Below are 27587 nucleotides of genomic sequence, written 5' to 3' on the forward strand. Positions count from 1 at the left end.
TCAGAAGGACACAAAGGGGGATCTCATGACTCCAGGACGCTGCAATAGTCATATATGTGAATCAGTTGTCAAGCATCCAAATGTAAACCACGTGATCATGGAGATGCTACAGCGGCCATATGTGTGAAAAATGGTTATAAGTCAATTTTTTCAGTGCTGTGGTAACTTTAAACAGTCACTAAACAAACTGTTGTAAATTGAGGACTAGCTGTATTTATTCCCTTTTAGTTGTGCTTTGCAAGGGGGAAATTACAAAGGAAGCTATGTAACAATTAAATGTATGTAGTCCTTCAGTGACTTTAATCTTGCATACCTCAACTATATGGTATAAAACTGATACCAAATCCTTACAATTCTAGGTTAGTATATATGAAAAGCAGAATAAATAAACAGGTTTTCGAAAATGTAAATGAAAGGTTATACTGTAAGAAGTTGTATGCTTATATGTTTTTGGGGAAAAAAGAAACAGCACCAGTATATAGTCTTGACTGAAGAGAATATTGTCCATATAGTATATGTTTGGTTTTTTTTAGAATTAGAATTCTTTTATTGGCCAAGTGTGATTGGACACACAAGGAATTTGTCTTGGTGCAAATGCTTTCAGTGTACATAAAAGAAAAGATACATTTGTCAAGAGTCAAGAATCATAAGGTACAACACTTAATAATAGTCATAGGGTACAATAAGCAATCAAATCATACTAGGAAACAGTCAATATAAATCGTAAGGATACAAGCGACAAATAATTATACAATAAAATAGTCATACAATCACAAGTGGGAGGAGATGGGTGATAAGGAGTGATGAGAAGATTAATAGTAGTGCAGACTTTGTAAATAGTTGGACAGTGTTGAGGGAATTATTTGTTTAGCAGAGTGATGGCGTTCGGGGAAAAACTGTCCTGATGTCTAGTTGTTCTGGTGTGCAGTGCTCTATAAGCATCATTTTGAGGCTTGAAACAGTTTATGTCTGGGATGTGAGGGGTCTCTAAATATTTTCACAGCCCTCTTTTTGACTTGTGCAGTATACAGGTCCTCAATTGAAGGCAGGTTGGTAGTAATTGTTTTTTCTGCAGTCCTAATTATCCTATGAAGTCTATGTCTGTCCTGTTGGGTTGCAGAACCAAACTAGACAGTTATAGAGGTGCAGATGACAGACTCATAATTCTTCTGTAGAACTGTATCAGCAGTTCCTTGGGTAGTTTGAACTTTCTGAGTTGGCGCAGAAGGAACATTCTTTGTTGTGCTTTTTTGATGACGTTTTTGATGTTAGGTGTCCATTTTAGGTCATGTGATATAATAGAACTTAGAAATTTGAAGGTCTCTACTGTTGATACTGTGTTGTCTAGTATTGTAAGAGGTGGTAGTATGGGAGGGTTTCTTCTAAAGTCTATCACCATTTCTACAGTTTTGAGTGTGTTCAGTTCCAGATTGTTCCGGTTACACCACGAGGCAAGTTGTACAACCTCCTGTCTGTATATGGATTCATCATTGTCTCAAATGAGACCAATGACTCTTGTGTCATCTGCAAACTTCAGTATTTTAACAGATGGATCGTTTGAGATGCAGTCATTGGTATATAGAGAGAAGAGAAGTGGAGAAGCACACAGCGGGGGGCTGTGCTAATTGTACAGGTATCAGATGTGATTCTGCCTAGCTTCACCTGCTGCTTCCTGTCTGTTAGGAAGCTTATGACCCACTTACAAGTGTGTTCAGGTACCTCTAGCTAGTTTAATTTAGTTAGAAGAATGTATGGAATGATGGTTTTGAATGCTGAACTGAAGTCTACAAAGAGGACCCTTGCGTAGGTATTTGGAGATTCAAGGGGTTGTAGGATGTAGTGCAGAGCCATTATACATTTCTTGTGTAATATTGTCTATTTCCTTCTAAATCAACCCTAGATTAAAAAAAATAAGTGTTGTTTCCTATTATACTAGCTTTCTAGGAAATTTCTTGGGGGGGTGGGGTTTAGACTAACATATTTAAGTAATTTTTTAGAAGTTTAAAGAGGGAAGAAGTGCTATGTTGAGCCATGAAAATAAAAGTTAAATGTGCAGTAAGACAATATAGAAAAAGATTATTTGGGATAGGTGCTTATCCCAATATGTAGCAAGAAAGAAAAATGTTGTGCATTGTACATTGTAGCAATTAATGTATATGTAATTTACAGTGATTAAAAATAATATATTTCAGATCACAAAGCAAGTGTCAAAGTTGCTGGAGATGAAGTCAGCAATGCATCCTGAAGAAGGCAAACATAAATTTGTTTTGAAGACACCTAAGGTAAACTTTTCAACTTTTCCTTTTTTTCCATTGCAGTTTGTGGAACGTTTAACAATTACAGGTAGTCCTTGACTTATATCCATTTGTTTAATCCCTGATCAAAGTTACAACAGTGCTGAAAAAAGTGACTTATGATTGTTGTAGCATCCCCGTGGTCACATGATCAAAATTTGGACACTGGGCAACTAACATGTGTTTATGACAGTATGTCTCAGAGTCATATGATCACCATTCAGATTTGCTTAATAACCACACAATTTACTTATCTGCAATGATTCATTTGACAACTGTGGCAAAAGAAGTCATAACAACTGTCTTGCTTAGCAACAGAAATTTTGGTATCATTGTGGTCATAAGTCAATGACTACCTGTATTCATTTTTATGCTACCAAAAAGACTTTTGGGGATCAAGGAAGAATTTGATGATTCTTCGTTATGATCTCTGTGCCACACATGTACTAGATTTTCTTCTGCATAAGCCCCAGCTTTAGAGTCTACTGCTCTATTCTGTTATCGGGTTTTTTTATGAAGAAATTTATCTTTAGTATACAAATTTCTGGGTGCAGTACTTGCCCAGATTCCTTTTAAACTCTAACCCTGAAAAGATTTGTCTCCAAATTATATCCTGTGCTGAAAAAAAGTTGCTTTTTTGGAGCATCTGTGTACTTTTGCAAGCTAAATAAAGTGTTCAGTAAGCAAAACACTTAGCAAAGTCCTCAATTTATGATCACAATTGGGACTGGAATTTTGGTCACTAATCAGTGCCATCATTAAGCAAATCATGTGGCTGGACCCATTTTCACAATCATTTTTACTACAGTCATTAAGGGAGATACAAAAAGATATAATATTATAAAAAAAAATATTTTGCTAAGATGTACAGTTCTATGGACACTTCACAATTATGGATCTGGAAGTGATGCTAAAGACATGTGAATATTGTCAAAAGGTGCTCTACCTATTGGATTGGCAATATTCAGTAACTGTTTATAAAAGAGTTTTAATGAAAGAGTCGCGATGGCACAGTAGTTAGAATGCAGTACTGCAGGATACTTCTGCTGACTGCTGGCTGACTGCAGTTTGGCAGATTGAATCTCACCAGGCTCAATGTTGACTCAACCTTCCATCTTTCTGAGGTGGGTAATACGGAGGACCCAGATTCTAACAAGCAATATGCTGACTCTAAGCCGCTTAGAGAGGGCTACAAGGCACTGTGAAATAGTATGTGAATCTAAGTGCTATTGCTTATTGCTATTTAAAACTTCTGGTTCTTCCACAGTGAAGTTATTTCTGATTGCCCAGCCTCCAATCAGAAACTAACCCGATCAGTTCTTCTTCAATACGTTTTCTAAGAGCATCCAAGGGAGCAGAAGGGTTGATTTCCAGAACTTCCCCTTTCCCAGGAAAGTTTTTTCTGCCTTTGAAAACATTCTAAAGTATAAAACTCTGGAGAATCTCTAGCAGTCCAAGTGAAATATTACCAGTAATCCCCCAGACTTCTACCGGAAATGCAGGTTAAAATTCTTAAATTGTCATCATAGTCTGTTATATGAATATCTGGCACTTCAAGTTTTTTATATTCCAGTTAATCTGATAAAATGGTGGTCATGTAATAGTCTCTGAAACAAAACTTTAGAATCCAGCAGAATACATTATTTAACAGTTCTATTAATCTTATGAATGTTTTGTTATGAATAATTTTTATAAATGATTTTACAACCTTTTACAACCATTTTCATTGTCATATTGAAATTTAATATTTATAACTTTCTATTAAACAAGCTTATTCTGATAGAATCCATCCATAGAATATAAATTGGATTGCAGTCCAATTTATATTGATTGAGAAATCAGTCTCACAAGAGTGTAGATGTTTGCAGATACTGTGCAATTGTTTGATACTTCCTATGCACATCTTTCTAGTATTGGTATGTATTAGATCATGATCTGGTTTGCCCTACAACTGATGATTACTAGAAACTATGTATGTTATGAGAGAAAGTGAGAAGAATTCCACCCATCCTTATCAAAGTTATATAATTTTCAAAATCTGCAACGCGTTGTCCCCATATTTCTTCTAGTTTAACTAAATTAAAAGCTCCAAATAGGAAAGATATACTATGAATTGTTTTCTTTTGATATACTCAGTATCAGGCTGTACATCTACACTTTCTTAATGTACTACACTTTTAATAGGATGGAACTTGCTGAGGTTTTCTTCTGATGTTTCATTTTTGCTTTCAAGGGTACTCGGGATTATAATCCCAAACAGATGGCTATCAGAGAAAAAGTCTTCAATATCATTACCCAATGCTTCAAACGTCATGGAGCTGAAACAATAGATACTCCAGTATTTGAATTAAAGGTAAGATGACACAAGTTAGGCATGGTACCAGTTCAGAACAGAGAACCCTCAAATCTATGACTTTCAAATAACTGAAGGAAAATGAAATAAAATTAAACATATTTTAAGAAAATAATTCCTCCGCTGAATGTTACATTGTGAACTGGTTCCATAGTTAGCTTTCTCAGCATTCAGCAAATCTCTCTGTTCTTAATTATTATTATTATTTAAAAAGAGAAGGGCAACAGGCAGAGGAAGAGAAGCTTCTTGGGAAAGATAGAGAGAGATGAGGGAGAAAAGTATGTGCAGAACGAGTGTACCTATGGAGAGTAGGATTACCCTAAGTGTGAGTGAGATGCATGATCATCAGAGGATTGATTCCAATAATTTAAAATTGATTTCAACTAGCTCAGGGATCTGGCCCATGGGGTACGTAGATCTGGCCCACAGGGCTACCCTGGAAACAGCAAAGGACTGGCCTCAGCACAGCCCAGGCCAACCAGGTGCTGATCTACAACTCGGTGGCGGCTGGCAGTTTGCTACAGGAAGCTGTGGCAGTCATAAATGGAGGAGCTCCGTTTTCACTGGCAGCATGCCAGCAAAACAAGCTATTAGCAAAAGTGGCATTTGATCACAAGGCATCGAGAAATGTTTCCCCTTTTGCATTTGAGCATTCAGTAAAGGACGGGAAAGGAGATTGGGAAAGAGGAAAGACAAAGAAAAAGAAGGGAAAATGGAAAGAGAGCAAGGATGTAAATCACAAGACTTCTTACATAGTTAATCTGTAATGACTTTCCCTACAGAAATCGACTAGTGAGTATGTGAAACTCTTCCTTGCATGAAGACATCTATCATTGCATTAATATAGTAATTGAAAAGAAGTGGGGTCAGTTGACTTCATATAGTTAATTTTATGGGTTTTTTTCTTAGCTTTTTCTAATGTTTAGGTTTTAGTCCTAGTGTAGTGCTGATTATTTTATTTATATTTAAATGTAATTTGAGGACATAGGATGGGTTCTTAATAAGGTTTCTCTAGCGAGGAAATCTCCTATACCAGGGGTCTGCAACCTTAAACACTCAAAGAGCCATTTGCACCCATTTCCCACAGAAAAGAAAACACTGGGAGCCACAAAACCTAGGTGAGTGTGGCAAACTCAATGTCACTCACTCCCACTCAGTCACATGATCCCCTAGCCACGCCTACCCAGCTGGTCATTAGTGCAGAGAACTGGTTGTTAAAAAACACCGGGAGCCACAAAACCCTTTTGACATCTCCCCCCACCTCTCTCTCCCCCCTCCGTCTCTATCTCCCCCGTATCTGTCTTTGTCTCCCTCTCTCCCCACACTGTATCTCTATCTCCCCCCCTCTCTGTGTATCTCTCACTCCCTCTCCCCCTTTCCCTCTCTCCGACTCTCCCCCCTCTCTGTACCTCTCTCTGTGTATCTTTTCTCCCCTATCTCCTCCTCCCTCTCCCCGCTCTCTATCTCTGTGTCTCTCTCTCTCTCTCCCTCTCTGTCTCTCTCTGTCTCTCTCTCTGTCTCCCCCCCCCAACCCGATTCTGATATGAGGCATTGGGCAGGCCACGAGGAACTCTTGCAGCACCTTGGACAGCAGTGAACTTTAGTGTGCTTCATAATGGGGGAGATGAGGTGCTGGAGTCCATTATGATGCAGAGTCACAATGTGACCCTGCCTCACTTGCCCCTAGCAACATAATGTGGCTTACAGCTCGAGCCCGAAGTGGCAGGAGGCAAGGGCTGCCTTGAGCACAAATGTGGTGCGAAGGCAAGGACAGTGCCTCTCCTCTCCTGCACTAAGGCTCCAGCGATCGTCCTCCTCCCTCTCCTTCTCTTGTGACCCCGTGGCCTGCTATGGCGGGGCTGGGAGGGCACACATGATTGGTGAGATCCTCCTCAAGCGAGTGGCTGTACTTGACCAAAGTGCAGCAAAAGCGCACGGGGTGGGTGGGTTGACTGGCTGAAGAGCATCTTTGGCAAGGGCACTCCGGCTTTCTCTGAGCCTGACCCCCGGGGTGGGCCTGCGAGGTTCGACAGGGCCAGCCCCCTTTTCCTGCTGTCCTGAGTTTCTTAAAGCCATCCAAGTCATGGCTGCCCCAAAGGTGCTTTTTTCAAAAGGCAACCGGACTTTGTTTTTCATTGTTGGAAGAAATATCCTTCTGGGTTCACTTCCAGGTGGGGAAAAAGACACTGGATTCATGGAAGTTGTTTGGAAAAAAGGTTTATTGATGAACAGGACCACATGCCTTGGAGATCCTGGGTGAAGAAAAGGGAAGAGATGCTGAGAGTCCCTGGGTTTTATACCCTCTCTGGCTTTGAACTTCCTGGGGCACAGGAAGCGTATCCTGATTGGTTGCTGTCAGAGGTCATAGCTAGCTTTGTAGGTTGTCTGGGTGCTAAGTTTGGTTGAAACTTGGTGGGTGGTACAATGAGGGGCAGTTATAAGGCTCTGCCTGATGGAGGTAGATCTTTGTTATGTAGAATAGACCCTTTCCTAAGTGGGAGTGGGACCAATATAAATAAGGTTTGGGAGACATTTCTTTCTAATCATTTTCTTTAAAGGCTAGATTTGAAAACTCTAAAGGAAGTTAATTTTCAAAAAATATAGCAACAATTAAGCCTCTTAAAAATATTTTTGTAACTATTTCTAGCAATATTCTGATCATTAAATGTTATTACAGCCTGATTCCATCAAAATATAAATATCCTGCAGAGACAATGTAGAATGCACCAGGCATCACATTTATACAGTGTATAAATAATGAATTATATGTTCATGCTTAGATAAAAAATCCTCTAGGTTTAGGAAACTTATGAGAAATGTATGTGGAACAATACTAAATCCCAACTGATTCTTTTGTGGTTCTCTGACTGTAACTGTCTTTTGTGAGCTATAGGACCTGTCTAATTCCATCATTTACAGTAAGCCAGTAGCTCATTCATCATCCACCTTCAAATTCTCACTTCAGTTCTCAGCATTCCAGTCTCATTGATTAGGTAGACATATAGAGGCAGCAAAAATGAACCTCAGGAATATTGTTAACGCTATTTGTGGCATTCTGCTTTGCATGTATTTTCATTTGGACACCATATAAATTTTGCCTGCTATTTTCCTTTAGGAAAGAAGAATATTTTAGTGATCAGTGAAGATTTTAACACTGTTTAGCTAATATATTCATAATGTGTTTTCCAAATTCCTATGGAATGAAAGGGCGGCATGATGGCTCAGCATTTAAGATGCTGGGCTTGCTGGCTGGAAAGCTGGCAGCCCAGGCTCGAGACCTGAGCTCCACACAATGGGGTGAATTCCTGTCCTTGCCCCAGCTCTCACCAACGTAGCAGTTCAAAAGCATACAAATCCAAGTAGATAAATAGCTACAACTTCGGTGGGAAGGTAACAGCAGTCCATCATGTCATGTTGGCCACATGACTGCAGAAAGGTCTGGCTCAATGCCTTGAAATGGAGATAAGCATCGCCCCCTAGAGCTGGCAATGACTAGCAGAATAAAATCTGTCTGAACTCCTCCATAGAATAATAATCTCAAATATTAGAAGTTATTGATTGTTTGATACTTCTCAATGACCATAGTTTTAGAGTGGATTTTTTTTGTCAAATACTGTACCAAAAGTTTTGATTTTGGAATGTGATGGCCAGCTTGTCCTGCATATTACTGAACTCTACAGAGCATGATGAAGTAAAGAAAACAATACAACAAGAGACAATTATATTCTTCAGTTCTGGAAACATTAAAATTGGGTTTTCTAAAGTTTCTACCATAGAATTATTGTAGAAGCTAAACAAGAGGATACATCCATCTCTCCCCTTTCTTAACATTTTTGAGAGCAATTGTGTGAATGATCTCACTACTGTTCCTGAATTTTATTGCCAATCCTGAATAATTATAAATTAACTTTTGCCTTCTACAGCCTTCTTGGTGCATGGTATTCATAACACATCCCAGCCTGAGAAAATTTGCCCTTGTGGTTTTTCATTATGACTGAAATACCTTTACCAGCCCATATGACTGCAAAACTTTGGCTTAGATGTGTTGTTGTTGTTGTTTTATTTAACTTTAATTTCTTGGTAATAGATAGATGCAGTAATTTATTTTCTTTCTCTGAGAACAGTTCTACATATATTATCAGAATTGGAGAATGTTTGTGTAACACAAGGTACCAAACATCAAGGCTTTAGTCAAGTCTGGTTGCAACACTGGCACATATGAGATTTTCCTGATTGTTTTCTGTGTCTCCTTGTGTTCATTGTCCATTAAAAGTACCCCTTTTCCTACACACGCAAGAAAAAAGCCTTATACAAATGCCTGTTTCTGTGGTACTCTCATGATTCTGAAACATCATTTCAGTTAAATCTTCCATGCATTCACTTCAAAGGTTCTTCACAATGAAATAAAGCAAAAAGGTAAATTGGTTTAAAATCTGGTCTCTATACCTGGTGTAACACCCTCCCTGCACTTGTCCTCCTTTCCTATTTACATCACTGCTATTCATTATTTTGACCTTTATATTAATGTTATTAATTTTACTGGTTTTTGTTTTGTGGATTTTTGTTTTGCTTAAGCTACTATTATATAAGTAGTAGAAGAAAGGAATATAAATTATTTAGTGTTATTATTTTTATTCAGTTGCCCAAGTAATTGTGACCTTTGTATGCACATTGTGACTAGAACTTTTATTGGTCTCTTGTAACAGCATGCTTTACTGTTGCTCATGTCTCTCCCTTTTTATTTCTTTTTCCTGTCTTCTTTCCTATTCTTTTCTTTTTTAGGAAACCTTAACAGGGAAATATGGAGAAGACTCAAAGCTCATCTATGATCTGAAAGACCAAGGAGGAGAGCTGCTATCGCTTCGCTATGATTTGACTGTATCCTAAATCCTGGTATTCCTGATTTAAATATAAAATGGCAAGAAGGCATTTTGAACTCACATTCCATATTCTGTGATCAGAACTATTAAAGCTCAGTCCATAGACTGGAAGCATTATTTTGATAGCTTAACTTGTTGGTTAATAAGTTTTCAACTGAAGATAAAGAAAAGAGGGGAAATATATAAGTACACAGATAATTTGGTGCCACAGAAGTTACAAAATATCATGGGATCCATTGCTAAAGTATTCAATTTTTGAGGATTATTTTCACAGCCTGCTTTTACAAAAAACTATAAAGTTGCTTAATTACATGTAGGCAGATATACATCCAATTATATGAGAGCATGTTCCATTGAGGAATATTGAAAACAACTTTAGTGAAATTTACTTTTGAGTAGGTAACATAAGAACGTGTTGTTACCCGTATTTTGCAGAAGGTAAATGTAGGTATTAATTTCATATTTTCATATCTCTAAATTGGATCAAACCAAATATTGGCTGAACTACATAAAGTTAGCAGGAATAAAATAAAATCTAGATTTGTAGTTCTGGTTAGAGTAAATCCGTTATGCAGTTTGTTTCAGAACAGAGAAAAAAACAAACCAAAAAGGAGAAGAGATCATAATATTTTCTTCTGGACTCTTTAAGAGAAATGTTTAAGCCTTCCACAAGGGTAAGACTTAGATTTTTTTCAAAGAGGTTTGCTAAATAATATGGTAGCTACCTGATGCCATATTTCAAGCTGCTTAGAAGGAACATAATGGCACATCTCTATACAGGTACTTAAGAACAAGATACCTCTCTTGTATTGGTGAAATATGGGTTATATCCAGACATTGAGGAAGGTTCATAGGGTTACGTTTCTTACTTTAGACCTGACTTCCCATTTTGCTCCTGGTGCATTTTTTCCTTTCCTGCTAGTGATGACCTGGCTTTTTGGAGACTTAACCCAGCTTGTTTTTGTTTGGTTTCCTGCATTTTGTTATTGTGCCATCTCTATCTTGTTGTCTTGTTATTTTTACTGCCTTATTTTTCATGTTTTAAATCATTTGTAAACTGATGGGAATTTAAATAATAATGATTATGCCTTGGTGCATATTTGAATTACTCAGAAGTCTCAGAGAAGGGTATCTTCCTGTTAGGATTTTTTAATAGTTTCTGCTTGAGAGAGGTTACTTAGCAGTACAGGTAGTTCTCAACTTATGACCACAACTGAGCCCAAAATTTATGTTGCCAAGTGAGCATTTGTTGTTTTTGCCCCATTTTATGACTATTTTGCTATAGTTGTTAAACTATAGTTGTTAAGTGAATCATGCAGGCATTAAATGAACCTGGCTTTCTCCATTAACTTTGCTTGTCAGAAGCCAGCTGGGAAAGCTACAAATGGTGATCACTGTAGACAGTGCTACTGTCATAAATACCTGTAATTTTGAATGGTCATATTGGTTGTACATTGAGGACTACCTGTAAAGATGTTTAGATTCCCCCTCTGTTCTAGAAGATTAGTCACAGAAAGAAAGATGAGTTGCCTTATGATTTCAAGGGTTCTCCTTAGCCTTCTTGGTCCAGGTGCCATTTGCTCGTTATTTGGCTATGAACAAAATCACCAACATTAAGCGTTACCAAATTGCTAAAGTCTACAGGCGGGATAACCCAGCCATGACGAAGGGACGTTACAGGGAGTTCTATCAGTGTGTAAGTACATGCGAACTATCATTAGACTGTATATGACTAATTGGCTTTCTCCACAGTGGGATCCATAGCTCCACAGTATTGGATACCAATGTGAGTAGCATTTCCTAATGTTGCAACAATTTTTATCTTCTTAGTTTATGTCGGGTGTCAAACTCAATTTCATTGAGGATTGGATCAGCATTATGGTTGCCCTTAAAGGGCCAGATGGGCGTGGCTGGGTGGTCACATGACTGGATGGGTATGGCCAACTATCTGGCCCGCTCAGAGTCGCTCATGTCGAGGGGCATCTGTGATGGGCCAGACAAGGCTGGGAACGGTAATCCAGGGTGAGCGCCAAAGCAGGGGAGGGGCAGCTAAGTATCGGTACTAGCACACAGCTGAGAAAGGTGCCTGGGGGGATCAGACAGTGCTGGGGGGCAGTTGGGGGGGGCAAACAAACTGCCCTTTCAGTTTTAGGCTGGAGTACAGGTGCAGAGGCAACAGCAGTGGGGAGAGGTCAAAATGGAAAGCCCATGCCCACTATTAACTGCCCATTGCCTGCAGCAGCTTCCCATTTTCACTCCCCCTACCTGTTGCAGTCCATGCCATCCCAATCTTCCTCATATAACAATTGCCTTCCTTAGCAACATAAATTCTGGTCCCAATTACGTTTCTATATTGAGGACTACCTGTATGTCTTATTCTAAAGTTTATTGTATTGTTTATTGCAATAAAATTGGGGAGTGGCCATTTTCTGAGTTTTTCCAGACATTGCCAAGGAGGTTGGGGAAGGCATTGCTTCCTTGTTTTTCCTTCCCCCATCAATGCCCTAAGTCCATTTGGCAATTGTCAGATAACGTTTATCCTTCCCACCCCTTTATGGTCATTTTTCAGAATCTTCTATATGATTATGGATAGGGAGGGGCAATTAAAGAGATGCCTCAAGAAATCCAATTCTTGTAAGCTACTCTGGGATTTATTTATTTCTATGACAAATGAAAGGAGACAGCCCTCCAGTAATAATTTGCATTATTGGAAGATGTAGAAGACTTAGCCTCAAACAATCCTTAGTTGCCTCAGTGTGTTATGTATGATCATAGAGGTTTCTGCTTTTCTGATATAAAGACTTGGAAAGGTAGCTCCTATATACCAAACAATGTAGCACCAATGACTGAATCTGCTGGACAGCTTATACTTCAAGGATTTTCTTATATCTGCAATTTGTAACCCAGGATTTTGACATTGCTGGCCATTATGACATCATGATTCCTGATGCTGAGTGTCTGAAAATTGTGCATGAGATTCTATGCGCCCTACAAATAGGAGACTTTCTAATCAAGGTCAGTAAGTACAAGACCTGGATCACAATCCACTTTTTTCTCGTGGTTATGTTGGTTTTAGCCTTAGAATGATTGTAATCAATTGGTACTTGTAATTTCTCTTTGATTTCTGGCAACAAGTGGTATGCATTAATCATTGAGACATTTTTTAAAAAATCTTATGTGTATTTGGCAGCAGAATTGTCCACATTTTGTAATAAGCCTATTGCTGTTACTTATATCTAATACTAATATCCCAGCTATTAATTTTGATGCTACAAGAAGGATCTTAATTCAAGCACAACTTCAGCTATAGAACTTATAGTTCCATGTCTCTGTCCAGGCTACTGCTTAGTTGTTGTAGAATACAGATATTCTTCAGATGTAGAATATAGATATTCTTTTGAGTTCCTGGGTGAATCTACACAGGATATAAAAAGTCTAACCAACTATATTAAAATGCCAGGTTTTTGATATATAAAAAACAGCCCAAGATAAATCACTTCAGAGGTTTTTCCACATTTAATACAGCATACAAGCTATACAATTGAATTGAAAAACTAAAAAAAAAATGGGGGGGGGAGTAAACATTAAAAAACTTACAATAACATGGTTGCATAAATATGCAAGCCATCTTAAGTAGGGATGTGGCTTTGTTCAGAATTAATCAACCACATTCAAACTGATCTTAAATAATAACTGGTACGTACCTTCCATCAATGAATGTGACTCTGATCAAGCCTATATAAAATTCAGTTGTTCTCATAGGATTTTTCTGATGTTTACTCAGTTGTCACTTACAGCAAATCCCATGGTTTGCAAAGACCTTACGAAGCATCAAAAGGATCTCATTGTTTAAAAGTATCAGTCAAGAGAAAGTACAAAAGCATTGGATGGGACACAGGACAGTCGTCAGCAAGTGGAGAAAATATGGCACAACACTGACTTTACCAAGAAATAGATGTCCCTCCAAAATTGATAACAAAGCAAGAAAAAAACTGGTATGAGAGGCTGGCAAGAGCCTACAGCTACATTAAAGGAGCTGCAGGAATTTCTGGCAAGTACTGGTTATGTACTACATGTAACAATAATCTCCCATCTTCTTTTTATGTCTGACTGTGCAGTAGGGTGACAAGATGGAAACCTTTTCTTAAAATAAAAAAAAATCCAAGTCTGGCTACATTTTGCAAAAAACCATATCACATCTGAGAAAAGCATGTGGGAAAATGTGTTATAATCCGATGAGACCAAGGCTGATTTTTTTCACCATAATTCCAAATCATATGTTTGATGCTTATATGTACATGAATACACACACACACACACAAAATTATATATGAAGTGATTTAACTTGGGTTGATTTTTTTCACATCTCAAAAACCTAGCACTTTAACAGAAGTGTGTAGACCTTTTATATCTACTGTAACCAAAAAGCATACAAATAAGTAGTATTAGATTTGCCAGAACCCTCAATATTTTCCAAGACTAGAAATAAAAATAGATTAAACATCCACTTATCCCTAGTACATGGCCCAGTGAGAAGGACTGGAATAACTGTAAATCAATGGTCTAAGGTCCAAACTACAAATAATCCAGGAATACTACCAATAGAATCAAAATCTATTGGGAATTGTTGCTTGAAAACATCTCAGTTTCCTTCTAGGTCAATGATCGACGTATACTTGATGGGATGTTTGCAGTCTGTGGGGTTCCAGATATAAAATTCCGGACCATTTGCTCCACTGTAGACAAGTTAGACAAGGTAAGAACTTTATTATTAAGACAAGAAGATAATTCAAGAGACTAGAACAGCCAGGGGAAAAAAATACATTGACCATAAAATCTCAATAGCATTATTGTGGCTGCTATTAGAAAAGTTACAAGAGCAAAGAAGATAAAATTTAACTTCTCTATTCAAGAAGATAGATCAGGACATCAGGATGGACAACTGTTGAGGGATCAGGGGCCACGACTTAGGTTCCTGACCTTGCAAATTGCTTCAAAAAAACAAAATTCAGCTACTAAATTTCAGTGATTTTTCTCAGAGTGCTGGCGGGGCTGTTGGTGGCCTACCCCTGTTTTATAGACAGGAAAACTCATAAAACAATCTATTCTAATCTAGAAGCTTCGCAATGAGAAAGAACACCATTAGAGAGAAAGAGTTGTGGTTTTGATTTCAACGAGATACCTTTTAACAAAGGAGGTGATAAAACTCAGTAAGACAGTTCTGATTTGTCTCCCAGTAGAAATAAGAGTTCAGAGAACCAGCCTGAAAAGTTTGTATTATATCAACATTTATTATTCAAGGCAAAAAAATTCAACTCTATTTATAGATTTAGAATGAGCAGGAATAAAGGAAGGGATATTGATTTATTTCAGTGTAGCTGAGCTATAGATCCAAATCCTTAGCTTAGATAAATGGTTCCCTTAGCCAACAGCGAAATTCTACCTCCTAACCAACAATTTTGAACTTCAAGAATACAGTGAAACTTAAGGGGGCAAAGGGAGGTTTTGAGAAATATGTGGTGATGTTTGACGTCAAAATTACATCAGAACTTTTTTCCAGAATGCCCAGGCTCAATTTCATAACTACAGATACAAATGCATTAGAATTAGATTTATAAATCAGAACTAATAAAGAATTAGTGAATATTGTAGTGATAGTCGAGGTTATCATATAAGGAGTCCTTTGTGCTCTCTGAGCTTGGTTGTTGTCTTGCAGATGTTTCGTTACTCAAATTAGGTAACATCATATATTCAAAGAGCACCAAGGATTCCTCATTTCAACCCTGAGCTACAAATATTCTCCTTTATAGGCTATCAGATATTACTAAAATAGTGCCTGTACGGCTGTACAGGTAATCTTTCATTCAAAGTTACAACAGTACTGAAAAAAGTTTCTTATGACCATTTTTCATACTTATGATTGCAGTATCCCCATGGTCACTTGATCAAAATTCAGATGCTTAGCTACTGACTCATATTTATGACGGTTGCAGTATCATGTGATCCCTTTTGCACCCTTCTGAACAGCAAAGTCAATGGAGGAGCAAGATTCCCTTAACAACTGGGTTACTAATTTAACAATTGCAGTGAGTCACTTAACAACTATGACAAAAATGTTGTAAAATGGGGCAGAACTCACTTAACAAATGTTTTACTTAGCAACATAAATTTTTGGTTCAATTGTGGTTGTAAGTTGAGGACCACTGGAGTGTATTAATCATAAAATTATACACTTTTATTTCTCTGAAAATAGGCTTTTGATCTGTTGGCCATTGAGTAGCAATGGTGGCACAGTGGTTAGAATGCAGTATTGCAGGCTCTGTGGATGCTACTGGAAATAATGTATGTGTCATAAGACCCTAGGTACCACATTGCAAACCTTGGCTTCTATGGTGATTTTCAAATGTTTTTGGTGATTCATCCAAAGTCTTCCAATTTTCCTATTGCTGTGCTAGAAGATTATAGATGCTCCATCCATTCTATAAAGCCAGGAAACGCATAAAAACATTTTTCTCAGAAGTGGAATAAACAATGATTTGTTTGAGAATGGTGAAAAAATTAAGAGCTCATACATGGACAAATTGAACATTTAAAGTACAGTTATGTCAGATTTGGGGAGGTTTTAAGTCCTTGCTAAAGTATTGTAAAGAATTTTGCAACCTGTGGTTGAGATGGTTTCCCATTTTTTCTTCAAGCTGAGAATCTTAACTGTTTTTTCTTAGGATCATTGAATGTTTAAATTTATTTATTTGATTGATTTATATAGCCACCCATCTCAACAGTGACACTCATTGGACAATGATTACCATAAAAAAATACATATAGAAATAGAAATAGCATTTAGACTTATATACTGCTTCACAGTGCTTTATAGCCTTCTCTAAGGAGTTTACAGAATCAGCATATTGCTCCCAGCAATCTGGGTCCTCATTTTACAGACCTCGGAAGGATGGAAAGCTGAGTCAACCTTGAGCCAGTCAGGATCAAACTGCAGATTGTGGGCAGAGTTAGCCTGAAATACTGCATTCTAACCACTGTGCCACCATTGCTACTACAAAGATTAAAATACACAGCAGCTGAGAAAAGCAATAATTCACATAGCTAAGAGATACGCTTGCATTGCGTCACCCCAGCCATTTGTGCACCCTCATACACCCTTGTGCTCCCCTACCCAGCATGAACTACCTCAAGCTCTGCCCTGCTTGTGTCTCCCTTGCCACCTATGCACCCTTCCTGAGTCTTGTACTTGCAGCACATCTCTCTGGACACTCACATATCCTCCCAGCCTCACTGCATTTGCATCATGTGTCCTCCACCACAATCCACACACCCTCCCCAAGCCTTGCTGTATTCACAGCATGCTTACCCACCCACCCACCCACTCCCTCCCTTGCCTCCTCTCCCACTCAGCAGCCACTTGCCTACCTGCCACAGACTTTATTGTTGGAATGTGGTGGGATTTATGAGGATGTGTTTGTTTACCAACTCATCCTCACTTAGCAGCAACAGGGATTGTAGAAAGGATATTGTTAAACAGTGTGGTCTTGTGAATGCTGTATGACCACATTGTTTAGTGATGGAAATTGTAGCCCCAGTTGATGTGGTAACCTGTCTTTTTCCAATTGCAATAATACTACTGGTAATATTAATTCTGCCAAAGAGGTCTTATCTCCTCCCCCCCTTTCCCCCCTCAACCTTTCTACAAAGAGAAGCCAATTTTCTTGGGGGAGATAAATCTACCCTGTAGAAAAACTCTGTTCTGTAGCTCAGTCTGGGTTTATGGCAATGGTAGATTTGATTTCAAGATAGCCTATAGTCAGATTTGAAGAATTATTATGAGCTGAATTCAAATAAGAGGTTATTGATTTTATAATTGCTACTGTGTCTTAACTCCTAGAAATTTAGAAGGCCTATTCATTTTCTTTGTAATTAGCTTTGCTTACTTGACAGATAAAAATTAAAGGTTGCCTGAACAGATGAACAAGCTAAAATTGTAGAGGCTAGAATTTAACTCTTTTAATAACAGCAGGATCCTAATAAATTAAAGAGAACCTTGAGGCCCCTGAATAGCCATTCCTTTTGTAAAATCCAACAAACTCATTGAGAACTGGTATATAAATTATGCTTCCATGTAACTTAATAATTAATATAAAAAACTAAGGCTACTAGCTATCCTTCATTGATCTGTCTAGTTCTGTTTAACAATATAACTACACTGCTCAAAAAAATAAAGGGAACACAAAAATAAGACATCCTAGATCTGAATGAATGAAATATTCTTATTAAATACTTTGTTCATTACATAGTTGAATGTGCTGACAACAAAATCACACAAAAATTATCAATGGAAATCAAATTTAGCAACCCATGGAGGTCTGGATTTGGAGTTACACTCAAAATTAAAGTGGAGAAAAGCACGACAGGCTGATCCAACTTTGATGTAATGTCCTTAAAACAAGTCAAAATGAGGCTCAGTAGTGTGTGTGGCCTCCACGTGCCTGTATGACCTCCCTACAACGCCTGGGCATGCTCCTGATGAGGTGGTAGATGGTCTCCTGAGGGATCTCCTCCCACACCTGGAATAAAGCATCCCCCAACTCCTGGACAGTCTGTGGTGCAACATGGCGGTGGATGGAGCGAGACATGATGTCTCAGATGTGCTCAATTGGATTCAGGTGTGGGGAACGGGCAGGCCAGTCCTTAGCATCAATGCCTTTGTCTTGCAGGAACTGCTGACCCACTCCAGCCACATGAGGTCTAGCATTGTCTTGCATTAGGAGGAACCCAGGGCCAACTGCACCAGCATATGGTCTCACAAGGGGTCTGAGGATCTCATCTCAGTACCTAATGGCAGTCAGGCTACCTCTGGCGAGCACATGGAGGGCTGTGCAGCCCCCTAAAGAAATGCCACCCCACACCATTACTGACCCACTGCCAAACCGGTCATGCTGGAGGATGTTGCAGGCAGCAGAACGCTCTCCACGGTGTCTCCAGGCCCTGTCATGCCTGTCACATGTGCTCAGTGTGAACCTGCTTTCATCTGTGAAGAGCACAGGGTGCCAGTGGCGAATTTGCCAATCTTGGTGTTCTCTGGCAAATGCCAAACGTCCTGCACGGTGTTGGGCTATAAGCACAACCCCCACCTGTGGACATAGGGCCCTCATACCACCCTCATGGAGTCTGTTTCTGACCGTTTGAGCAGCCACGTGCACATTTGTGGCCCACTGGAGGTCATTTTGCAGGGCTCTGGCAGTGTTCCTCCTATCCCTCCTTGCACAAAGGCGGAGGTAGCGGTCCGGATGCTGGGTTGTTGCTCTCCTACGGCCTCCTCCATGTCTTCTGATGTACTGGCCTGTCTCCTGGTAGCACCTCTATGCTCTGGACACTACGCTGACAGACACAGCAAACTTTTTTGCCACAGCTCGCATTGATGTGCCATCCTGGATGAGCTGCACTACCTGAGCCACTTGTGTGGGTTGTAGACTCTGTCTCATGCTACCACTAGAGTGACAGCACCGCCAGCATTCAAAAGTGACCAAACCGTCAGCCAGAAAGCATAGGAACTGAGAAGTGGTCTGTGGTCACCACCTGCAGAACCACTCCTTTATTGGGGATGTCTTGCTAACTGCCTATGCTTTCCACCTGTTGTCTATTCCATTTGCACAACAGCATGTGAAATTGATTGTCAGTCAGTGTTGCTACCTAAGTGGACAGTTTGATTTCAAAGAAGTGTGATTGACTTGGAGTTACATTGTGTTGTTTAAGTGTTCCCTTTATTTTTTTGAGCAGTGTAGTTGGCTATCACCGTATTTGATGACAATAAATTCTGTGGTTTCCACTTTGTAAAACAATTATCAAATTTAACAGTCTTAAATTTGATTAGATAACTTCAATTTTAATACAGTAAGAAATAAAGCTTTCCTATCCATTTTCTATACTGTATGATTTCATACACTTCTATTAGATTTTCCTCTTATCAGCCTTTTTTGTAAACTAAAATGCCCCAAATATCATTCTAGTTTCTTGTAGGTTAAGATAGGGGAACCCCTAATTATTTTGGTAGATTTTTTCTGCGCATTTCCCAGCGTTATTGTATAGCTTTGAGCTACAATGACCAGAACTGAATACAATATTTCAAATATGATTGCCCTGTATATTTAAAAGGATCTTATTATATTGGTTATTTCATTTTTAGTCTTTTTTCCTAAAGATTCTATTCAAAGAAATATTTTTGTACCCAATTGTTGCATGTTTTTAATAGAATTTTCTGAAAATTATTAGTCTTCTAGACTCAGAGTGTTTAGAATCACAGTGGAAAAAACAAGAAGAAACAACATAATTCAGATTATCTCAGGATAATAGAAGAGAAACACCCCTCATTGAAGCAGAATATATATAGTTTTGTTCTTGTCTACAGATGGCTTGGGAAGATGTAAAAAATGAGATGGTTGGAGAAAAGGGATTGGCACCAGAAATTGCAGATCATATTGGTGGATATGTAAGGCTCCATGGTAAGTATCAAAACAGGTCAGATATGTCTTAGTTCTCTAAGACTTGCAGGCCTAAAACCTATATCACTCTCTTCTATCCTATTACTGGTTAAGGTGATACATAAGAGTTGACAAGAAAATAAAAAGGTACATAATGGGGAATATACTGGCTGGCCGCTTAGCCCACTCAAGACAGGCAACACTAAAGTGTTCCTTTTGGTGTGTATTCTCCATTGTATGTTCTTCACTCTCTTGTAATCCTCTCCAATCTCTGCTCTTGGGGGGTGCGGGGGGGAGAAGATGGGTCAAGTGCAGGGACAATGCATACTGAATGTAATGAGGATCATGTGAGTGAAAGAGATGTAAAGATCATAAATGCATGCATAGACCACACAGTTGTGTTTTCAACATCCTCGTAACTTTGAATGCTTGCTGCACAAAGCATCGAGGCAGTCAGTCAGATCTACCTGTATATAGGTGGTCCTTGTTTAAGATCACTTGTACAGCAACCATTTTTTTATTATTTTCACATATTTGAACTGCCCATCTCTCTTAAAGAGGGACTCTTTGAACTTATAATGGCATTGGAGTGGTAGTTATGACCAGACTTCATACTTGCTGTCACAGTGTCTCACAATCTCAATTTGTAATCTTCTCTATCAGCTTCCCACAAGTATAGTCTATGGGGAAGCTGACAGGAAGTCAGAAGCCAAGGTTACATGAGGTCCTTGCTTAGCAACCTGCACGGTGTTTGTTTAACTATGGCCACTGGGACTGCTGTCACCAAGCATCATGGTCACATTTCAGTTTACATCTGCATCACTTTACAAGGGCATTTCCTGTCTCAGTATTGTTAAGCAAGGACTACCTGTACAGTATGGCCTCATATTTGACTCTACAATACTTTGGTATACAGAGGAGTTCATGGTCAACTCAATGACTGCAAGGTGCCCAAGTCCTAAGGCTGCAAAACAAGCCCAAATCACCACTTCTCCACCACCATGCTTGAAGTTTATGAGATGTTTATGCTGACATGCTGTATTTAGTTTTCTCCAAATATAGCACTGTGATTATAACCAAACATCTCCATTTTGGTCTCATCTGTCCAAAGTACACTGTTCTGATGCAACCTGGCAAACCTAAGTGTGCTGTCATGTTCTGTTTAGAGAAAAGAGGCTTTCTTCTGGAAACTCTTCCAAACAAATAATACTTGTTCAGTCTTATTCTAATTGCACTGTCATGAACTTCAACAGCTACCTGAGATCTGTAGAATCTGAAATGTAACTTCTTTTTTTTGCAAGTTCTGGGCATTGCAGTTTGACCTTGGGGTGAATTTGCTAGGATGTCCACCACTGCTGGGAAAATTGGCAGAATGTAGAAAATTGTCTTGAATGTTTTCTACTTGTAAATAAACTTCCTCACTTTAGAATGATGGACTTTAAATTGTTTGGAAATGGCCTTGTAACCCTTCTCAGATTGACGGGCAGCAACAATTGCTTCTCTGAGATCACTGCTGATGTTTTTACTGTTTGGCATTTTGTTAATCCACTCCTCAAAGCTGGAGATCAACAAACTCCTAAAATTTTGGCTTTTATAGAGGTCACATTTGCTGATGATTAATTGATCAAGGGCACTTGATTAGCAGCATCTGGCTGCTACTTAGACTCTTCATACCAGGGGTGGGATACAAATATTTTTACTACTGTTTCTGTGGGCATGGCTAGGTGGGAGCCGCTAAGTGGGCATGGCCATGTAACTGGGTGGGCGTGGCTTTTTTGGCAGCAAACCCCTCCCCCATGTTCCTTTGGGGGGGGGGCCTTCTGGGCCTCAGGGAAGCCTCCTGGGAGGCCGTTTTTGCTCACAGGAGGCTTCCTTGAGGCACAGGAAGCAAAAAACGGAGTGCCGAGGGGCGCAGCACACACACACACACACACACACACACACGTGCACCCCTTTTTGCCTCCTGGGCCTCAGGGAAGCCTGGGCAAAGCAGTAAGACAGCAAGCGGGGTCCCGGCACAGCTGATCATCAGAACAGCTGATCATCAGCAGGGAGGGGGAAAGAATTGCATTGCATAAGAAATAGAGGAAACAAAAGAGTTGAATGAAAGAATAAAGCTTTAGTACTTCTGCTGAATCATTCATACAGGCATCGATCCTGCATGTCTTATTTCTACAGGTGGGCTCAGTTTAATTGAACAATTGCTCCAAGATCCAAAGCTATCACAAAATAAACTAGCTCAGGAAGGGCTTGAGGAAGTGAAACAGCTATTCAAATATTTGGATCTTTTTGGCATTTCAGATCAGGTAAAGTTCTATTCTTGTTCTTCTAATTACATTGAGCTGAATGCTTCTGTTCTGTTTATGAAAGTTTTAAATTATTTTACAGATTTCCTTTGATTTAAGTCTGGCTCGTGGTTTGGATTACTACACTGGAGTAATATATGAGGCTATCCTTCTCCAGGAACCAAATGATCATATGGAGGAGTCTGTTGGTGTTGGCAGTGTTGCTGGAGGTGGCCGTTATGATGGGTTAGTAGGGATGTTTGATCCCAAGGGTCGGAAAGTGCCTTGTGTTGGAGTCAGCATTGGCATTGAACGGATCTTTTCTATTATGGAACAAAAAATGGAGGTAAAGATTGATTGCTTTTTTTTTACTTGAAAGCTTCTCTCTGATTAGATTAGATTTTCTAGAAGTGGGTAAAAAGTTTGAAGTCAAAATGTTCTAACCTCTGGCCAGGTATATCCCAGGTCAGATATCTGTTCTGATCAGGGAACAGAAATGAAATGGTCAGTGTCAGGAAAATAAGATGTTTCCTTCTCAAAAAATTTTCCACATCTCCTCTAGTGTTTTTTCTCTCTGTGGGTTTCTGTGTTCTTTACCATTTATGAATTATCTTGTTTCAGAAAACTAAGTCCAAATGCATGTTTTATGTATTGAGTTCTGGACCTGATTTACAGTCAGATTGTCCCTCATCATTAGTAATTTGCATTCAGTGAAACTGATGTTCTGTAAATGACTATCCCTCCATGACAGCCATTTCTACAGCAGTACTCATATCATGTCAGATGACCAAATGTGTACTATCTGTTCCCAAAGATAGAAATGGATGGATGGATGGATGGATGGATGGATGGATGGATGGATAGATGGATGGATGATAGGTAGGCAGGCAGGCAGGCAGGCAGGCAGGCAGACAGACAGACAGACAGACTCATAACATAATAATTAAAAATATAACAAAAACTTCTCTTTTGTAAGATTAGGTGAGTAGGCTGCATTAAGCAGGCATATCTTAGGAGAAAGGCTGTTTCATAAGGCAACAGGTGCTAAAGAGAAAATGTGCTTCTTAGTGCTTACTAAGTCAAGATTTAAGGAAAGAGCCCATCCCTACCTGGTGGAACGGGTAGATTACCTCTGGAAACCTCAGATAGCCTGGCCCCATAACATTATATAACGTTAGGGTTTTAACCAACACATTGAATTGAAACTGAACTGAATTGAAGAAAGAGACAATAACAGAGTATAAGAAGATAGGGAAGAAACAAGGAGGATAGGAACACTTTTTAAAAATCCAGGCAGGAAGTTGAGAGCTAAGAGCAAAGCACTCCTAAAAAGTAACCTGTGAATTCAACATTCTTTGTGGAGAAAAAGTAGCCCTTCCCTTTGTTAAGTAGTGCCATCCCAGTAGCAAAACAAACATAGTCATGAAAACAGAAGCTAACATTATTGTGGTTTATAAAATGTTTCATGTATATATATATTTTTTGATTTTTATTGTACAATTTTCTTCATTATGTGTAAAATTTCTATATTCACAATAACAGCTTACTGTCTGGGTACAATCTCTAGAATCTCTATTGAATATAGATAATAAATCTTATACACATAATAGTTGTAACTATTATTCTCAATAGCTATTCACCTTCAGCTTCACTTATCCTTATTAAATATTGTGCATTATTTTATTAGGCTGTTCAATTTTATCTGTAATCAGTTAATAATATCAAACATTATAAACATCATATTTATAACCATTAACCTCCAAATAATCATAAGGTTTACTTATATTAATTGTTCAATGTTCATTATTCAATTACACAAATTACTTCATCTTTGTGTACATGTCCAGATTTCTAACTTCTGCAGCTATTTTCTAACCATTAATAAAATAATTCCCAAATTAAAAAGTAATATTTTCCCCATTTCTAATTTCCATCTTTATACTAATTCTTAATAGTACAACTCCTGTGTTAAACAGTATTCTGCATTTATCCCTCGTCTCTTATCTGTTTTCATATCTCAACTCTTGTTGATTTCTTGGCACATCTCCCATACACTTCCCATGGGATCTTGTATCTTCTTGTCTTGTATTTGATCTAAGTATTTCTTCGATCTCTACTGCTACTTCACTCTTTTGAACCTTCAATAAACATTTCAATGATCTTTTTCTCACTTCAGGGGTGTCTTTCTGGGTATCCCCTTCTAGCTTTTGATCCCTTAAAATGTAATTCACTCCAGGACTTCTGGTAGCAACAACACAGTGAAGCGGACGGGGAAACAGAGCTCCATTATTCCCACCCGATATCGTGTGTCTGGAGACCTTCAATGGTCAAAGTTAACCCTGGAGGGGTAGACAAAGGTAGAGGAGAAGCCCCGAAGACTGCATGGAGAATGGCAATCTCGTATCAGAACTAGGGGAAACTTCTTGGAGCCAACAGGAGAAAAGACGGTCAACATGGCCGACCCAAAGCTGTGACAGCTTGGTGAGAGACAGGAAGGGAAAAATCAAGGAGCAATGTGACTGTGCTGGATGAGAACTTCCTAACTTTCTGCAAATGAACCTATCTTGATTTAAATATTAAAAACTTTTAGAAAAATTAAACTCAAAAAAAAAAAGGTTGAGCAGGATTTCTGCTCCCCCAAAATAGGAGCAACTAAGCTTTTAGAGTTATTGACAAATTCGAAAAAGAATAGCAGAAATGACCATAAAGGAATTAAGTTTGAGTTAAAGGAAAACCCGGACCAACTACCTTCAAAGAATCTTAATATTTGAAAACTATTAGGAATACATTTATTAGTACTTTTGGGACTGACGTTTGATTTGGAATGCTTAAAGGGAAACTTGTTGAGCATTTAAAAGAGAGTAAGGGTGCCATCTACTGACCATCTACTGAAGAGTGTGTAAGAAGAGGAAGTGATGGTGGTTATATCTATAAAGACCCATAAACACTCCATAAAGATACTTGAGATATCTAGAGAAAATAAGTGAGGACATTGAGCAGTTTGAGTTGTGGAAAATTGGAAAAAAGAAGGGGAAGTATCCACAGTGAACATGGAAATTGTGCTTTCATCTAGGTACTGTTTTGAAATGAAAGCTTGGTGAACTGGTGGGTTTGGGGGCCTTGGTGGATTACAAATTTTGATTCTTAAAAGGAAAAGAAAATATTGGTGACTGCCGAGAGATAAATCATACAGTATAAAGGAGAAAAGAAAAGATACAGCGACAACTGCAGCGACTGGATTTATAGGCATGGATGGTGAAAATACAAGCTCTTGACTGAGGAGAGATATATAACATATAAATTAATCCACTAAAGTGAAACTAAGAATCAGCTTAGATGGACATTGGACATAAATGAAATCTCTTGTTTTTGGCTAGCATAAAGAAGGAGATATTCTAGATCCCTGCTAGAGACTGAGGATTATAATAATAGCAGTGTAGACAGATCTACATGGATTATAAGTTTAAGCTGTTGGAGCAAGAAGAATAGAGGAAGCACCTACCTTTAAGGGAATTATAAGTAATCAATGGACTTGATAGGACTATTAATTCTGTAGACTAAAGATATATTTTTGTTAAACAATGGTGAGTGGGAACTTTAGATTGTGGGTACATTTTTATAGATACAATTCCAGAGAACTGAAGGAGGTATATTTGGGTGTTTGGGAAATAATATTTCTTTGTGTAGATATAATTTTTTGTCTTTCCCATTTTGATAAACTTTCTGAGGGTAGAGATGGCAAGTACATGGAATATGTCCAAGATAGGAAAGAAAGCCTCATCTACACCCTCATCAGCAACATCAGTAGCAGCATCAAGCCCATCCAATTAAAGAGCAATAGAAAGCATGCTAGGTTTGGAGAAACCAAATTCCCTTCAGAGTCTGCAAGCAATGCTACAATCAATCCAAGAAGCCATGACCAAAAGTCAGGAAGCTATGTCAGAAAACCACAATGGGATCAAGAATGAAATGGGGGAGATATTGAAGGTGGATCAAAAGATAGGGAAATTTCAGCAAATGATAAAGAAGAATGAACAGAGGATACAGAAAATAGAAATAAAGGCTGAGCAAACAAAAAAAATGGAAGAAATGGATCAAAAGCTAATAGAGAATTAGAAGAGACAGTAATTTTTCTAGAGATGGAAAAGGTGGCCTACTACCAGAGATTACAGAATATCATGGAAGAGAAAGAGAAAGACCTGGCTGATTTGATGACAGAACTGCTGGCTGGAGCACTACAAAAAAATAAACAAGACGTACAAAAGGAAATAGATGAAATATTTAGAATCCATACAAATTATGCAAGAAGACATAAACTACCAAAAGAGGTCCATTTGAGATTTACCAAAAAGATGTTGAGAGATGAAATATATAAAAGAACTAGAGATGAGGGAGAGAAATTGCCACTGTAAAACAGATCCCTAGGAGAATCAGAGAACAGAGGAGACAATACCAATTTTTGACAGCAACAACTGATTAAATATAACGTGATGACTGATATCAGAAGGAATTCTGGTTCATCTATGGGTTTCATTTCTTTGTCCATGGCTTCTTTCCACTTCACTTGTTCAATTTTGGGTAATGCCAATACTTCCTTATAGTTCCTTGGCTCATACCACACATTACACATCTTCACTTCACAAGTGGAATACCTATCAGGTGGAATCCCTTTGTTCAATTGCTCTGACCTGCATGGCATTGACTGCTCTTGCGTTTCAACCCTCTCTGGCTTCATATCTGAGTTATCATCCTCTCCTAACTCCTTTTGTACTTTTGCAACTTCTCCTCCCTGAATGCTGACACCATCACTGAGTTACTATCACTAAGTGGATCATTCCAAAAATTTGCATCAATTCTGTTCCAGTTTTAATCTGCAAAACTAGCAGACCTGGAAATCACTATTCTCTTGCTCCCATCGCTAAAGCAATAGCTCTTTGAGTCAGGCTCATAGCCCATAAACCTGAGCTTTTTAGCCTTTGATTGACCTTTTCTCCAGATTGTTTTTGGAATATGCACCCATGCATTGCTTCCAAACACACTTAAATGTGCCAGAGATGGTTTTCTCCCATAGAGCACTGCATATGAAGTATTAATGGCAGAACTTCACAACCTATTAATTAAATAATTAGCAGTCAACGTGACTTCACCCTAATATGACTTGCTCAGACCAGAATCCTCCAGCAGTGAGTCCTTCATGGTTTGTAGGACACCATTCTGCCTCTCAGCTACACTATTTTCAGCTGTGTACGGATTTGTGCATCTGTGTTTTATTCCTAACTGTCCCA

At 38.7% G+C, this 27587-nt stretch overlaps 1 protein-coding gene across 1 annotated transcript in view; it reads left to right on the forward strand.

Moving 5' to 3' along the window:
• The first annotated feature begins 2195 nt into the window (after positions 1-2195).
• The window catches only part of HARS1 (histidyl-tRNA synthetase 1), a 39195-nt gene continuing 13803 nt past the window's right edge, over positions 2196-27587 (forward strand). Inside the window, exons 1-9 of the mRNA XM_087930574.1 lie at positions 2196-2282; positions 4528-4647; positions 9430-9525; positions 11098-11223; positions 12435-12542; positions 14185-14283; positions 19945-20038; positions 22196-22323; positions 22406-22648. Coding sequence (XP_087786700.1) covers positions 2223-2282; positions 4528-4647; positions 9430-9525; positions 11098-11223; positions 12435-12542; positions 14185-14283; positions 19945-20038; positions 22196-22323; positions 22406-22648 — 1074 coding nt within the window. The 5' untranslated portion in view covers positions 2196-2222. The remainder of the gene's footprint in view (positions 2283-4527; positions 4648-9429; positions 9526-11097; positions 11224-12434; positions 12543-14184; positions 14284-19944; positions 20039-22195; positions 22324-22405; positions 22649-27587) is intronic.

The sequence above is a fragment of the Pseudonaja textilis genome, chromosome 3 (assembly GCF_049901715.1).
Source record: "Pseudonaja textilis isolate UNSWEBS1 chromosome 3, rPseTex1.2, whole genome shotgun sequence".
Classification (NCBI taxonomy): Eukaryota; Metazoa; Chordata; class Lepidosauria; order Squamata; family Elapidae; genus Pseudonaja; species Pseudonaja textilis.